The sequence below is a fragment of the Mizuhopecten yessoensis genome, unplaced genomic scaffold, assembly GCF_002113885.1.
Source record: "Mizuhopecten yessoensis strain PY_sf001 unplaced genomic scaffold, ASM211388v2 scaffold4775, whole genome shotgun sequence".
NCBI classification, from domain to species: domain Eukaryota; kingdom Metazoa; phylum Mollusca; class Bivalvia; order Pectinida; family Pectinidae; genus Mizuhopecten; species Mizuhopecten yessoensis.
This window is the reverse complement of record NW_018405715.1, coordinates 181,262-199,207: the sequence shown is the minus strand read 5'-3', so window position 1 is coordinate 199,207 and position 17,946 is coordinate 181,262. Positions and strand designations below refer to the sequence as shown.

General features: G+C 39.6%; 1 protein-coding gene across 1 annotated transcript in view; it reads right to left on the bottom strand.

Annotated features, from left to right (window-relative positions):
* The window catches only part of LOC110449673 (glutamate receptor ionotropic, NMDA 2B-like), an 83,093-nt gene that overhangs the window by 6,642 nt on the left and 58,505 nt on the right, over positions 1–17,946 (bottom strand). Inside the window, exons 7-10 of the mRNA XM_021496684.1 lie at positions 17,644–17,791; positions 11,618–11,868; positions 10,784–10,934; positions 1,455–1,641 (exon numbers count right to left, since the gene is read on the bottom strand). Coding sequence (XP_021352359.1) covers positions 1,455–1,641; positions 10,784–10,934; positions 11,618–11,868; positions 17,644–17,791 — 737 coding nt within the window. The remainder of the gene's footprint in view (positions 1–1,454; positions 1,642–10,783; positions 10,935–11,617; positions 11,869–17,643; positions 17,792–17,946) is intronic.

Below are 17,946 nucleotides of genomic sequence, written 5' to 3'. Positions count from 1 at the left end.
TGCATCAATGTTGATCAACAGTAATCTGTACTTACTGCGAGTCCGTTTAATGATTTGTACACCTAAACAGACGACAGTGCAAACCGGAAAATTGGTCACAAAGCGTGGTCATGCATAAAAGAGTTCCACAGTTAAAATCACAACCTAGGACAGCTTTACGGGTTCATGTTTTTACAGGAGCCAGTATGGCTTTGAAAGTCGATCGAGAGATTTAAGAACAAAACGATAATTGCTGTTGATTACATCGAGTTGAGGAGGTGTCAGGTGTCATATTTGGCTTTAATGAATCAATGTGTCACATGTACGATATAATTTGTTTGTGTGTTTTCATTTACAGAATCAACTATGCGTACGCTCCATTACAGTGATTTGTTTTAGACTTGCGCACTTTCATTTCCGCATTGTAAACTACGAGATCAGAGACAGCGGGATAGTTCGGTTTGAAATGTAACACTTCAGAGGTAAACCTTGACGGACTTACAAATACAAATGCAGACCTGAAAAGACTTTGCCAAGATCTATACTAGCCAAAAACAACGTTTAATCACTAGGCCAGTTCATATTTAATAACGAATTCACAAAATGGTCCAACCGTTTTGATCGCGTTTAGAAACGAAAGTACGTTTTTCTGAAATAACTTACTATATTTTTGTAAGCGTGTTTATTGTAAAATTACATAGCTGTATTTGTTATATTGATTACGTGTATCATTTATCGATTGATTAAAAGCATTAACTATAAATAAAACCAACAACTGCTAGTGCTATGTCCCAACAGCAAATTTCATACCAAATCTACGAACCCGCATAACTCGAATACTCGGATAACTCGAAGTTTTTCCACGACCCCGTCGACTTCGAGATACCGAGGTTCGACTGTAGTTATTTTGATATTTCCAAAATGTTTCTGTCTCTATGGGGAAGTCTTAAAATAATATGGGTGACGTATCCCTCAATAACCTAACGGGAAATCTTGAAAAACACATCAAATTGAATTCTTGGCATTCCTAATGCATTTTATATAACTGAACAAAAATCTTCTTTTTTAATAGTGAACGTTTTATGTGTTTATGGGATATAAGAAGAAGCACTGCAGTGGGCGAGATGTCAGCCTTCAGATGAAACTTGATTTTGGCCTGCCGAAGGCGTCATTTGGAGAGACAGCGACCTTTCAGACGGTCATGAGATTGGTTTACCTAGACGGTGGTGGTTGCCGTTATGTCCTTCAGAAGGACATGACTGGGAATGACGCCCTTCGATAGAGACATATGTCATCTTACTTAAAATGATGATTCGTGAACTGCCCGTCATAAAGGACACGGCTGGGTATCGCACGAGACGATGTTCGAAAAGATGGCGCCATATTGAATGGGGATTAACCTGTTTATAGTATGAAAGTAAGACAATTGATGTTCTCCGAAAAATAAATAAAAGAAAACAAAACTGGAGTTTTACCTAGGACGGCGGTAGGAGAGATGGCGCCCTTCCGAAGGGACACGACGATTGTTGTACCAGTCTCCAGGTAAGGCATAGAGAACTCGATCAGCTGGTTCCGTTTGGGTGTCATCTGGAGGGCGGTGAGTACCATGTCGGCCTGCCGGTCTAGAAGGGCCCGGATGAGGCCGTTCCATTCACCTGTTATCTGAAACACATATCATAGTATAGTACCACAGTACCATTTATTGAATTATGTAGATCGAATTCGGGTATGGTCCGATCATGCACCAGTTGAATTTCTGTGAAAAGGCTTGGTGACTTCAATTTTTTACGTACTCCTTAAAACAGAAGCGTTTTTGTTGGACGCTAAATATATGCTAACAAGGTACAATCAGTTTTACCGATCATTAAACAAACGCAAAAGTTGCCACGTTTTGTTTCCGTAAAAAATATTTAGTGTCATTTGATGAATATGTTTGGTGTTTGATTTGATTGATTCTGACGATAAGGAATACAGTTCTAATGGATGTATATTTCATGACCTAGAAAACGAAACCACGGGAAAAAATGACATTTTAAATGCCGTAAAAAAGACCAAGTGGAATAAGTCTCCATGTTCATAAAGAAAACCTACTGTATGAATGTTTTGCGCCTTTGTTAAAGCGATTATTCAATTTGATTTTCACAGAAGGTTTATTTCCAGAGTGGTATTATTATCCCTAATAATGAAAGACGCATAACCTTAGTTAGATGTCTATCGATATAGAGATCAAAGAAACGACAATGAACATAGAAACTTAAATACAACGCCAATGGTCAAAGAAACTTTACGTACAAATGTAAAACGGCAATGATAATAAATCTTACTTACAACGCAAATGAGCATAACAACTTTGTTATAACGTCAATGGTCATGTAAACTAAGTTATAATGCCAATGGACATAAAAAACTTTGTTATAACGCCTATGAACATATAAACTTTGTTATAACGCCAATGAACATATACACTTTGTTATAACGCCAATGAATTTAGAAACTTAGTAATAGCGCCAATGAACTTAGAAACTTAGTTTTAACGCCAATGAACTTAGTTATAACGCCAATGAACTTAGAAACCTAGTTATAGCGCCAATAAGAGTAGACACTTAGATATAACGCCAATGTTAACCTTAATTCAGTGGCCGTACGACAGATATAGTCAGACATATTGCATACAGTAACTCGACAAGGATATTTTATTCAGATAAACATGGATGTTCACTTTTTACCAGTTCTTCCTTGTGAAATTGTACTTTTGTCTCATCTGTCTGCAGTAAAATAGCCATTAAACTTCAAGTCGTCCCAGGTATATACACATGGCATACTTATAGAAGTGGTCCAACCGTCCATGAATCGGCCATTATATTACACAGACGCTAAATAACTGCCAACAAAGACAAATAAAAACAAGAAGAAAAAAAAGGATGTAATGCATTTCGATTTTTTTTTTAGAAATGACTCACCTGATATTTATATCTTGCTATTTGGGGGAGAGGACAATTTTAAAATTCTAACCCTTATTGATGGCCGACACCGGGGAGTTTGCTAAGTAACTGCTGAGCATGTCACTATCCCAAAGATTATGTAAGATTGTTGATGTATATGTATATGCAGTCCAGGCACTCCTCCAATATAACAACCCAAATATTAGCGGAATTTCTTCTTCTTATGCAAGTATTTCTGTGGTGATTTGGCAAGTGTCTATAGATAAAACATTTATTGAAGTATTACCACTGTGAAAGGATAACGTGGACTTTATTATACAGTTAAAGTATGGGGTTGAGGGATATATCAAGTTTCTGGTGTCCCGAGCCCAGTTATATTTCCCGAGGCGAAGCCGAGGGAAATAGGCATGGTCAAGGGACACCAGAAACTTGCTATATCCCTCAACCCCATACTTTAACCGTTTTCTTTTTATACCGATACACACTGCAGAGATAGTTTTAACTAGAAAATATTTGTAAACCATAAGCTGTATAGCTTCACGTCCAAACTACCCCTTTGATGGCAATGGAGCCAAATGCTTCCGAGTTCGGTTGCAAGCTCCGTCCACCTCGTGCGTCGCCTCCGAGTTCGGTAACAAGCTCCGCCCACCTCTCGCCTGATTGGCTCGGCGGAAACACCCGAGTGTAGGTGTGTTTTAGTTCCCATACTAACACACAGGACTAAAACACAGTCAGGCGAAAGTGGGAATATATTCGATTTAACCAATTACTTTTATATAGAGTAAATAAAGTAGAGGTATAATAATGCACATTATCTCTGTCAACCTTTAGAACGCAAATTTACTTCGTATGGTGTACAAATCGTTTGCACCTATGAGCGCACACAAGTCGACCTTGCTGCCGACAAAAACTAAAGCCACATCGCCGGTGTTTAGAAACAGTAAGTGTGTTGTATGTTCTCAAGTTTCAACATGTGTTACAACGACTGTGTTAGTGATCAATGTATACGATGTATTACGTCATCCCGCCTAGTCTCCGGGGTGTATCCTTTGACGTTACGGCTATCAGTTTACGTTGAGAGCAGTAGTCCTCATATCAACGGGAGGCCATGTAGCAATAAGTCTAGGACTGGTACTGGGATGGCCGAAGTCCATCGCTATATACTGAACCTCACACCAAATCGATTGTGTCATCCTAGGATAAATCTAATTCACTATTTTCACTGGAAGCTCTTCAAAAGGACGCTATAGTGCCGGATTCGGTTGGGGAGCTGCTACGCTGATTGATAAGATACAGTACCGTCCGTTACTGGAGATCGTCGATAATCTTTAACAGTTCGACGAAACAGTTAGAAGCGTTGATTAACAATGGGATACTATCAAAGTGTCCAGTTCCGCTATAGAGTGCGTATCGATCTCCTCGACACTGGCGTAGTACCGTACCGGATGGCTTTACAGATAATTCAATGAACTAATTTGTAAACAATTTGTAATGCTAACAACATCAAACGCTTAACAATTGGCCGCTCGTCTGTATTTCGTACTCTCATCAGAACAATAGGCGCCGTGAACAACCCCAGTCAGTCGGCCGTAATTAAACACATACTATAATATGAATTCTTATAATTAAAGGCGGGAGTGAATTGTTACAATATCAGCAAGCGATTCTCGGTGAACTATGCCTTCAGCAAATAATGGAACAAAGCGTGTTTTATTTTCCATGGAAATTACACTAGTAATCTACAAACACGTGTAAATCGTACGGAAGCGTTAGAAGATTATATAGTGAGTGCGCTCTGACGTCCGAGTCGCTATTGAGAACACTTGTCATTTATAAAACGATTAGCGAACTTGAAGGGATGTTATTATTAGAGTAAAGCCGTTTTGACTGAAAACCAGTTCATCCTAATCAATTTATCGTTTGATGGATGATCATAAAAGATGATATTAGACGGCTGTTGCAGGCCCACTCACTGGAGTAGCAGAGGCAGACTGGGGGCTGTGTCCGCTTCCTGGCTATCTGAATGGACGATACACTCACGAGAAAGAAAGAAACGCAGATCGTGCAATACGACGTCAAGCCACTTATCATTTAAGGTATATCGAATGGAAATCTATTAAATGATTTGATATAAACAATGATCGCCTAACATCAAAATATTCTCACCTACATTTAATGAATTACAAATAATTAATTGTTGTATTCCAGTGTATTTGAAGCGAAGATTGGCGTTGGAGCACACGTTCAGACCGATATGTAAAATTAAATTGACATCCTCTAAATTCCTCTAAACCCAGCAGGTAAACAAATGTACAATGTCCTATTTTACTACTCTATGGTTGGGGGAGATTTTGTGTAATATTGAGAAAGACGTGCCTCCCGACCAACTAATGTAGCAGGTCAGCTCGCCTCAGTTAATCTCGAAGGATTACGGTCGGAGTTTTCATGATATTTATTAATCTAACAGCATATTCATATTTTGTTTTTTAAGGTAACTGACAGCGTAATCGACCAAATGTGCATATCTCTGTCACATAAAGCCAAAGAATGCATTCAAAACAACACTGCTATTCCACAGTCGTTTGGTAGTATTTACTACCCCGTCATGATAGGGTTCACGCATGCGGGAACGGAACAAGAATGATTTGACACACATTTAAGAATTTCTTCTAAGAATTATACTACAATATCAGGAAGTGGATTTCAGATATATAAACATAATTATTTAGCATACTCAAATTTCAATCCGTAAAGATGCCACAGGATAAAGGTCAAACTTCGCGAATACTCATCCGATTGACCTGTATTTTGTTTAGAAAAATATGAGGTCATAGCTTAATGGGCTGAACGGAATATAACATTAGATTCAGTACATTATAGGATTTTCAATTACACCGAAACGGAAATAGAATAACGAATTTGTTTTACTCGTTAAAATTAATAGTACCATGACTATCGCCATAGAGCAATGAGGAAAAGCAAATACATGTACCTACCCACCATCAGAACCCGACATTGTACTGTGATAAGCTAGTGAATTATTTCGATCTCCAGTAAACGACCTGTTGGTACAGCTACTGTCGCGAGCCTGGGTCGGCATTTCGAGAGATAACCCGTACGGTGATACGCTAGTGAATTATTTAGATCTCCAGTAAATTAGTTGTTGATTGATAGGCTAGTGAATTATTTTGATCTCTAGTAAACGAGCTGTTGGTACAGCTACGGTCGCGGGCCTGGGTCAGCATTACGATAGATTTCCCGTGCTGTGATAGGCTAGTGAATTATTTCGATCCTCTCTAAACGAGCTGTTGGTACAGCTACTGTCGCAAGCCTGGGTCAGCATTACGATAGATTACCCGTACTGTGATAGGCTAGTGAATTATTTCGATCTAGTAAACGAGCTGTTGGTACAGCTACTATCGGGAGCCTGGGTCAGCATTACGATAAATAACCCGTACAGTGATAAGCTAGTAAATTATTTCGATCCTCTGTAAATGAGCTGTTGGTTCAGCTACTGTCGCGAGCCTGGGTCAGCATCACGATAGATTACCCGTACTGTGATAAGCTAGTTAATTATTTCCATCTCCAGTAAACGAGCTGTTGGTACAGCTACTGTCGCCAGCCTGGGTCAGCATTACGATAGATAACCCGTACTGTGATAAGCTAGTGAATTATTTCGATCCTCTGTAAATGAGCTGTTGGTTCAGCTACTGTCGCGAGCCTGGGTCAGCATTTCGATAGACAACCCGTACAGTGATACGCTAGTGAATTATTTAGATCTCCAGTAAATTAGTTGTTGATTGATAGGCTAGTGAATTATTTTGATCTCTAGTAAACGAGCTGTTGGTACAGCTACTATCGGGAGCCTGGGTCAGCATTACGATAAATAACCCGTACAGTGATAAGCTAGTGAATTATTTCGATCCCCAGTAAATGAGCTGTTGGTACAGCTACTATCGCGAGCCTGGGTCAGCATTACGATAGATTCCCCGTACAGTGATAAGTTAGTGAATTATTTCGACCTCTAGTAAATGAGCTGTTGGTACAGCTACTGTCGCGAGCTTGGGTCAGCATTACGATAGATAGCCCGTACTGTGATAAGCTAGTGAATTATTTAGATCTCCAGTAAATTAGTTGTTGATTGATAGGCTAGTGAATTATTTTGATCTCTAGTAAACGAGCTGTTGGTACAGCTACTGTCACAGTGATACGCTAGTGAATTATTTAGATCTCCAGTAAATTAGTTGTTGATTGATAGGCTAGTGAATTATTTTGATCTCTAGTAAACGAGCTGTTGGTACAGCTACGGTCGCGGGCCTGGGTCAGCATTACGATAGATTTCCCGTGCTGTGATAGGCTAGTGAATTATTTCGATCCTCTCTAAACGAGCTGTTGGTACAGCTACTGTCGCCAGCCTGGGTCAGCATTACGATAGATAACCCGTACAGTGATAAGCTAGTGAATTATTTCGATCTCCAGTAAACGAGCTGTTGGTTCAGCTACTGTCGCGAGCCTGGGTCAGCATCACGATAGATTACCCGTACTGTGATAAGCTAGTTAATTATTTCGATCTCCAGTAAACGAGCTGTTGGTTCAGCTACTGTCGCGAGCCTGGGTCAGCATTACGATGGATTACCCGTACAGTGATTAGCTAGTGAATTATTTCAATCTCCAGTAAACGAGCTGTTGGTACAGCTACTGGCGCAGGTCTGGTTCAGCATTACGAGAGATAACCCGTACAGTGATAAGCTAGTGAATTATTTCGATCCCCAGTAAATGAGCTGTTGGTACAGCTACTATCGCGAGCCTGGGTCAGCATTACGATAAATTACCCGTACAGTGATAAGTTAGTGAATACACCGAAACGGAAATAGAATAACGAATTTGTTTTACTCGTTAAAATTAATAGTACCATGACTATCGCCATAGAGCAAGGAGGAAAAGCAAATACATGTACCTACCCACCGTCAGAACCCGACATTGTACTGTGATAAGCTAGTGAATTATTTCGATCCTCTGTAAACGAGCTGTTGGTACAGCTACTGTCGCGAGCCTGGGTCAGCATTTCGATAGATAACCCGTACAGTGATACGCTAGTGAATTATTTAGATCTCCAGTAAATGAGTTGTTGATACAGCTACTGTCGCGGACCGGGGTCAGCATTACGATAGATTACTCGTACTGTGATAGGCTAGTGAATTATTTCGATCCTCTGTAAATGAGCTGTTGGTTCAGCTACTGTCGCGAGCCTGGGTCAGCATTACGCTAGATAACCCGTACTGTGATAAGCTAGTGAATTATTTCGATCCTCTGTAAATGAGCTGTTGGTACAGCTACTGTCGCGAGCCTCGGTCAGCATTACGATAGATTACCCGTACTGTGATAAGCTAGTGAATTATTTCGATCTCCAGTAAATGAGTTGTTGATACAGCTACTGTCGCGGACCGGGGTCACGATAGATTACCCGTGCTGTGATAGGCTAGTGAATTATTTCGATCCTCTGTAAATGAGCTGTTGGTACAGCTACTGTCGCGGGCCTGGGTCAGCATTTCGATAGATAACCCGTACAGTGATAAGCTAGTAAATTATTTCGATCCTCTGTAAATGAGCTGTTGGTACAGCTACTGTCGCGGGCCTAGGTCAGCATTACGATAGATTACCCGTACTGTGATATGCTAGTGAATTATTTCCATCTCCAGTAAACGAGCTGTTGGAACAGCTATTGCCACAGGCCTGGGTCAGCATTACGATAGATAACCCGTACAGTGATACGCTAGTGAATTATTTAGATCTCCAGTAAATGAGTTGTTGCTACAGCTACTGTCGCGGACCGGGGTCAGCATTACGATAGATTACTCGTACTGTGATAGGCTAGTGAATTATTTCGATCCTCTGTAAATGAGCTGTTGGTACAGCTACTGTCGCGGGCCTGGGCCAGCATTACGATAGATTACCCGTACTGTGATAGGCTAGTTAATTATTTCGATCTCCAGTAAACGAGCTGTTGGTACAGATACTGTCGCGGGCCTGGGTCAGCATTACGATAGATTACCCGTGCTGTGATAGGCTAGTGAATTATTTCGATCCTCTGTAAACGAGCTGTTGCTACAGCTACTGTCGCGAGCCTGGGTCAGCATTTCGATAGATAATCCGTACAGTGATACGCTAGTGAATTATTTAGATCTCCAGTAAATGAGTTGTTGCTACAGCTACTGTCGCGGACCGGGGTCAGCATTACGATAGATTACTCGTACTGTGATAGGCTAGTGAATTATTTAGATCTCCAGTAAACGAGCTATTGGTACAGCTACTGTCGCGAGCCTGGGGCAGCCTTACGATAGATTAATATCTCTACAGATCAAACAACTCTCGGACAACTATCACTCAGCTATTATACTATCGATGTTACGCACGTCTTTCCAAGCCAGTCATACATCACGCCTAGAAGCATTACGATAGATTACCCGTACAGTGATAAGCTAGTAAATTATTTCGATCTCTAGTAAACGAGCTGTTGGTACAGCTACTGTCGAGGGCCTGGGTCAGCATTACGATAGATTACCCGTACTGTGATAGGCTAGTTAATTATTTCGATCTCCAGTAAACGAGCTGTTGGTACAGCTACTGTCGCAAGCCTGGGTCAGCATTACGATAGATTACCCGTGCTGTGATAGGCTAGTGAATTATTTCGATCCTCTGTAAACGAGCTGTTGCTACAGCTACTGTCGCGAGCCTGGGTCAGCATTACGCTAGATAACCCGTACTGTGATAAGCTAGTGAATTATTTCGATCTCCAGTAAATGAGCTGTTGGTACAGCTACTGTCGCGGGCCTGGGCCAGCATTACGATAGATTACCCGTACTGTGATAAGCTAGTGAATTATTTCGATCTCCAGTAAACGAGCTATTGGTACAGCTACTGTCGCGAGCCTGGGTCAGCCTTACGATAGATTAATATCTCTACAGATCAAACAACTCTCGGACAACTATCACTCAGCTACTATACTATCGATGTTACGCACGTCTTTCCAAGCCAGTCATACATCACGCCTAGAGTACATGCAGCGTACACGTAATGTTGCCAGCCATTTTGACGTGACTGGTGCGAACTGGTGCACGCTCTGACCACTCTCCCCCTCCTGTCTGTACGGCTAAAGAGCCTGACTTCCGGAGAGTAATGTTTGTCAACCGTCGATGTGCCGACAATAAACATGTCTGTCCGTCATGCCTTTCAAAACCGATTGCCTCCCCAAGTAGGGTCTAAGAGTTTTCCGGGAGAAGCATAACTAAAGACCAATTCACAACATGCTTTATGTAGGGTTTCTGGAAAGTTAACAAGCACGTCGACAAGGACAACAGGTGCAAAATGCCAGATTGTTTCACTTAGAATAGCTTTGGATAGATCATGTTCTCATACGCATGATATCGCTTTCAATATAGCTATAAAATTGGTAATAACATTCAAAAATGAATGTTAAACTGCTACCAGGTAAAACCGATACGTTTGCAAACAATTTGAACCTTTCAAAAAATCATTAGTAAAGCAGTTTATGATTTTTATTCGTATTCGAATGCTTAACTCTGGCAGCGATGGTTAGAACCAGGGTGCTTCTATAAATTGTGTTTCCAACATTTATCAAGATACCATTGTAGCCATCTTAACTCTCTAAGATATGTTTCAATCAGACCACGATGTAACTGATATATATTAAATCATCTGAAAGAACCGGTACTATCGCGCCATTTCTTAAAAACCCTATTTCCTTTCATACCGAACAGGGCATTTAAGGCAGCACTCGCTTCTGTGGTTCTTAATGCAATTGCAGTTGGATATAACAACATCTGAATACCATTGCTACTTACTTCATTCTGAACGCCAAAGCTTCGGTCTGCCACCTCAAACAGAACGAAGTCAAACGCCATCTTTTCGCTAAGGATGTTGAGGAGGTCGATACTAAGTCCGGCACAACACCGGACCACGGTTCCGTTAAACAGCGTGCTGTCATTCTTACCACTGTAACGAAACAGGTACGTACACTTTTCCATACAGAACAGTTAACACAGATGTCATCATTTAATGAAAATGATAATAAATACAGATTGCTAAATCGTATTGATATACATAATTTGTTTGATTTGCTTTGCTTTTGGGTGGTTTCTTTTCATCGATCATAACATGTGTATGCAACGACATACTTTTTGCTTTAGAGATATTCTTATATTTCTTAAGTTCAGTTTTCAGAGAGAAAATAAAATAAAAACTACAAAATGATAAATACATCACAATGGGCCAATAATTCATTATTGAACAGTTTTAAAATTTAGATGACAGATTTATGTTTGGAACATTTAAGTGTACGTGATATACATGAAGTCGTTACAAGTAAAACGTGTTTTGTAGCAAAAACTTTATAGTTTGTTTTGTAACATTATAACAAAGTATTAGAAACAACGATATTTGATGAGAAATCCATTTTGTGTGTAGATATTTACGCACATGTTGTCTGAGGTTTCGCTGATGATAATACATTTGACGACATATGGTCCTGAACTTTTTGAAAACAACTGTGACCTTGGTGCTCGAATATTCCTTTATCCTGTGCGATATCAGTAGCCGAAACCAGTAAACCAGATTCGCGATACCACGAATTTGTTTCCTAATAAAATCCCCGTTTAATTTAGTGATAATCGACTCACTGGATGGTTTCGTTGTAGACGAGGCGACATGGGATAGAAGGTGGGCCACAGTCGCCCGTCGAGTTGTCCGGATCCTTATACATGACGTACGGTTGCTCCTCCAGTGTCGCGATCCTAAAGAAGCGCCTTTCCGGTCGACCTTTGGGCGGAAACGGCATTTTTCCTGGCCACGTAATACCTTGCATCTCTAGCTTCATTTCAATCTTCTTGGTGTATCTGACTTTGGTCACGACTGGGGACCAACGACCGACCTGCAGATAAACATATTTATCAGTCGTATAGACAGATATAAACTGTAGCTGTCAGACAGAGTGTTTCTGTTGTGGTTTAGCGTCCCCACAACAGCCAAGGTTATATGGTGACGAGTGCCTAGGGAGACACTGCCTAATAGAAAGAATATATAGATACCCCGACTGTTTCAATGGGAGCAGAAGATCAAACTTTGACCTTTTCAATTTCCTCTAGAAGGCACAGAAAAAAACCCAAGAAACTTGCAGGTTATCCAACCTTTGTCACCTCATAAAGCATGTAGTTGGACACAGGGTGTCCATTCTTTCCCCGAACCTGCACAGGTTTGATTCAAAGAGGCATATCTAATAGTCATATAGAGGGGCACATAAAACAGCACTACAGACCGACCGGCAGACATGACAGCGATACAGACAGATACGTATAACAGTGATATAATTTTGTTCTAAACAAGTCTACTTTACATGGCAAATAAAACACGCAGCCTCGAGTTCCTTATATAATTATTTAACTGAATTTAAGTTCGGAACGGGCCCGAGGGCGAAACGTTATTTTAATTGTCCATAATTTGCTCAAAACGTGGCTTCAGTTACAAGCTTTGATAAGTATTTCATGAATTATGAACGTCACAACTTAAAACCCCCCTCGATCGATAAATTGACGCAAATGGTGTATCGTGAGTTTCATATTTATCATTCCAAGTGTTCTTATAATAATACTTCCAATCGCAGTTTCCTCCCTAAATCATTAAAGATGCACATCAATATTTTCAAAACTTTAAAATTCCTTATGTTCTTATACATTTTACTCGATCTATTGAATCAGTTCTATTTATAATCGGCATTTGACCTTGTGGCGCGGCTAATTCTACTACCGTTGTTTGTCCCGACCGACTGTTCATCTGATTGTCTCTATGTGCTGACGATGTGTTTAAGTTTCTCTGCAATAAGTAGATTTCGAGGAATGACACGCGAAACCCTCTTCACTAAACTCTGGAACTATTCATGTACGCTAAATTAATTTCGAGCCGCAAAGTACAAATTACAGCCATACAGAATGAAGAGACGATAGAGCATGGAGCTCTAGACAGCATACTAGATCCTATTTTCAAATTATCGCGATTAAAAAGTCTGTCGACTCCACGAACAACAGATTGTGCTTATATTGAAAACGTGATTCGTTTAGGTTTCATTGTTGTCGATCCAGCATTGTACCACGTGATACTGGCCTCCTGCCAGGCTACGTGCTCCGATCCCATTTATGCTGCGTTTCTTTGCTGAATTTTCCGAAGTAGACATATCTAGAGCCAACGCTACCTTACACACGTTCCAATAGTCCTCGTATATATAAATCAAAGTTGCCTGTCAGGTCTTCTAGCAACAGGCAATTACCACACCGCTTGTTAATAGGCCTCCGCGTAATAGAAACCGATTTGCTTCGCATTAGTTTTACAGGGGAAGGCAATTAAGTCAAAGTCTAATCAACTAAAATTAGTCAAGTACATAATATATTAATTTAGCTATGGCCAACATTTAAAGCTCATCAAATTCCTATGTATAAGCCTTACTGTAATGTGTTAACCAATATCGTTTTGATATCATTATTCTAATTATCTAAGATAATGTTGATTCTCAATATAAAGGTCATTTTGATGATTCATACCCTTCAACAATATACCATATCACTAACACGTTTTATTCCGAGATTGGTGGTATAGTGAATGGTTACTACCACTATTACGCTTGTTTTAACATCATTGGTTAATTACCCAGTACGACTATACTAGAGTCAGACCTATTATTCTCGTACCTCAGACAGAGATATCCCACGTCATACCCCATGCTAGATTTTTCTATCTCGTCCGTCCTGTCTTGTACCTTTACGTGACATTTCGCGGAATTTTTTCACTGCGATGTATTCATCTACGCGTTAACTGCTTGAAACTGACAATTTGCATTATAAATGTTCTGTTTTGTCGTTTTATGTATGGTTTTGAAGTTGTTAGATATTTGATGTTATAGTTAAAATATAATCTACACTGTGAAATATGTTGTAATCTTTGTAAGGACGGACTACATTTTTTTTCGCGGGAACATTTAAATGTAGCTTTAGTAATGAAGAGGTCATTATCATTTGAGGCCCAAGGCGGGATACTTGAGCAAAATTGAATAGTTCTTTTCGAACTAACAGGTGCGAGAGAAAAAAAATCAATTACCTGTAACTGAGCGAGATCGGGTTATCTCAGTATCGGGCTAAGATTCCGTAACATCCCAATTTTGTTACAGAGTATTAACCCTCAACTGAGATAACCCGATCTCGCTGATCAGTTACAGGTAAAATATGTTGTTAATGTTGTGACGTGTATTCACTACCCTTTATTCCGCTTCATTAACACATTGGTGGTGTTCCGTATATATTTCCTATCACTACCACGCTTAATTCAATCTCTGACGTTGTGATGTAATATTCTCTATCACTGCTCTGCTTGATTCAAACACTGACGCTGTGATGTAATATTCCCTATCACTACCACGCTTTGTTCAAACACTGATGCTGTGATGTAATATTCCCCATCACTACCACGTTTGGTTCAAACACTGACGATGTGATGTACTATTATTCCCTATCCATACAGTATCACGATAGATTCCTCTCACTACTGGGCACAAGCTTTGTGAGTTTGCCATTGCAAAATTATTTTCAATGAAAGGCAAAGTTTTGCACACAGGAGAACTCATTTTGAATTTCTGTACGAATTTTGCGTCGCCAAAAGACAGTAAATCATTACACAGAGGGCAGAATTCGGAACTATCAACTTTTTTTCAATATTAGAAAAAGTTTAATGCATTGAATCCCGAAGATTTGCATCTGACACGATCGGTCCCATAGATCAAAATGGCGTTTTAAATGACGGAAATTTTAAGTGTAGTTGTAATTGATTAAAAGGTGGTCACTTCACAAGGTATCGGGAAGAGAGATCAAGTTTTAAAGACCGGTGGTAAAAGTTTTGTCGGCAGGAGGTTATGTTTCAGAATTTCTAAATTGCGTTGCCGCTGAATATGTATACTACTTCATGGAGATTTATTATCTTATGAACTAGACCCATGTATCCAAAGTTTTCCATCCAGTTTATATATAAACAATTTCGTTCCTAGATGAAAACTTTTGTGGGCGATGTACAATCTCTATAACTACAGCGCTTGATTCATAAATTGACGGGGTGATGTATAATCCCAATCACTGCTGTGCTTGATTCAATCTCGGGGGTTAGTCTAATCAGCTCTCCAACACAGTCATAAAGAATGACGCTGGATAACTGCTATTTTAACCAATCAACTTTCTGTCAAGGATGTTATATAAAGGTACCATAATACGACAAGTTATGACTTTCGAGACGTTTGGAAATTATTTGAAATCAGTTCAATATTCCACCAAATGCACACCAAGTCATGTCATCCCATCCTATTGATTAAGCAAGGCAATTAACTTTGTTGAAACGAAAAAAAAATCGTTTAAACATGCATTTTAAAAATAGCTTACATATATAAAGCTGTCGCCCTGACGGTCCGATATGTCTAGGGCTTGTGACATACATTACGCTGTTTGTCTGATCTGCTGTGAGGATAAGAATGTCAGCCAGCTTTTGAATCGCAGTTATTACTGTTCAATGACGTCAACGTTCTTTATAACGTGATATGAACAAGTAATGGACGGCAGCTGATGCTAAGTCATGTTAACTTCTTATAGGCATATCACCATAAAAAACACTTCACAGGGCATGAACACAAAAAAAATAAACTATTCAAATACAAAGAGTAAAATAAAGACGCAATATAAACATGTTGACCTTGTCAAGAGACATCTACAAAGTAACCTTAAAAGTAGTGGTAATAGTGACACAGAAGTTAACACGGAAACAAGAAGGGCAGAAAATCAAGAATGATTACACTAACAAGGTAAGACCAAATAAAGATCCAGAGTGTTATTATAACGGGGGCAGCAGACCGCGTTTGGTCTCGTCAATTGCGCCCACTAGCTTGTAGGAGAAAACCAGAGCCTTAAGAAGGGTCCAAACTAGTCTACTCTAACGACCATGCAAAGGAGAACAGTAGACACGTACCAACATTGGTAAGTTAAGTAGCTCATGGACTACCGGTGTCCATACACATTGAAGTGACTAAAACGATGATTTAGTGTATCATGATCTCCAATTTATTCTCGTAAATATCTAACAACAATATTGTAACAACATTTCTTCCTACTAACATAACTAGGACCCACACGGTTTGTTTTCCATGCATAGAAATTACAGAGTATTTACATCATGAAGAATTGTTAAAAATGATAATGTTTGTAAGGAATCACTAACGTCCAAGTACAGTATTAAGATCCTTGAGAGGAAACATTGAGATCGAGGATGTTAACACTCTAGCCGGACTATCGCTCTCCCAGTCTGGGACATTTCCTCCCAGATACAACATGGATGTAATATTTCAACGACTTTCAGTTTTCTTTTCTCAGCCGAATTAGGACGACAAATCCATTCCGTAACTTTTGTCTGCTAGTATTTTTAAAGGGCATATTCAATTACAAGAAACTTCAATAATGTGATTACTTTAGAAATATTTGAAACAGAAAAATGTCAAGCAGACTCAGTGAACAAAAATTGGATTTGTTCAAAAAATGAAAACCATTCGAAAAAACAAGCGATATTGTCGATTCACGCAAGTATACGGTGCTCAAACTTTGGTATGAAATTCATGTCTTCGCTGTTGTCCGCATATTCAAATCTAAAAATAATATTGCAATTGTATTGTACCGCTTGATGCTTTCTAGCCCAACGTGAAATGTCTGGGAAAATGATAACAGCGAAAAGACGGAGATCCGCGAAATACGGACAGAACCATTTCCGCGTGATCAAATTGTCATATTTATTATTCAAACATGTTTTATAGAGGCTCTGATCAAGTATAAAACATGCTTCGCTTAGACCTAAGCATTGGGACGGAATCTAGGGATAATACACAAAGGCATTCAATATTCAATATGAAACTGAATGCCAGTTAGCCGGGCTGGTTTTGATATTTGAAAAGAGCAACTTTCTAAATAAACACAATTCGACAATGAACCACTTTTAACGCGCGCCGAGAAATGTTCAAATTTTCAAATAATTCAGAACCGGCCTTTTTTTTTTGATTGATCAAGCCTAGAGTATGCCAAACCAACCGACAGTGCTGTAGGCCTTACAACCCAGTTATCAGGCGTTTTCACCACGGGACTAGGTACTCTAACACACCTCTATCCCGTTCAATGAAAACAAAATAAATGATTATGGATTTCATAATATCAGCCTCTTTAATTTGATTTTGGAGTTTCAGGCTACATTGACAATATTATATATAGAAACCCTAAAATTGGTATCGAAGATCATGTAACACCACAAAAGTGCTGCGAAGTGGCTGTTGCTAGCTTATATTCACCAACCAAAGTAACTTTTTTTATCTAGGTGTTAGCCCAACATGGTTCCTTGGAAATAATTATGCGGGCATCGTTTATGACGCCGAATGGCGCTGTTCATTGAGTGCTTGCGTCATATATCAATTGATTGTAATTCACTGGAGAAATATGCACATATTTTGTAGTGTAAGAATTGTCAATATTTAACTACACCGACAGTACTAGTAGAACGACGCAATCCTTTGGCTGATAAATCACTTGTCACGTTTAAAAAAAAAGGAATTCTTATCTCGAAATTTAGGCAAGCTTTTCTGTCTTACCTCCGTCAGCCGCCCTCGAGGGCGCCCCCTGTACATGACTTCCTGTACGTTAAGGATCTGTAAGTGGACGTATTTGTTGAGACCGACGTCATTGAACTCTATCGGGTACTCGGAGTCCGATCCTGCTGCATCCCCGCCCAGCATCTGACTGGAAGGAAATTCAAATTACAGTACAATTAAATATGTGTATGATATTCTGAACTGATGGGAAAAAATAATACGATAGAAAGGTATGCTATTTTGTCAAATACGATTGACTCGGGTATTTCAGTTCACAGTAATTGACAGTCTTTCACAAATATG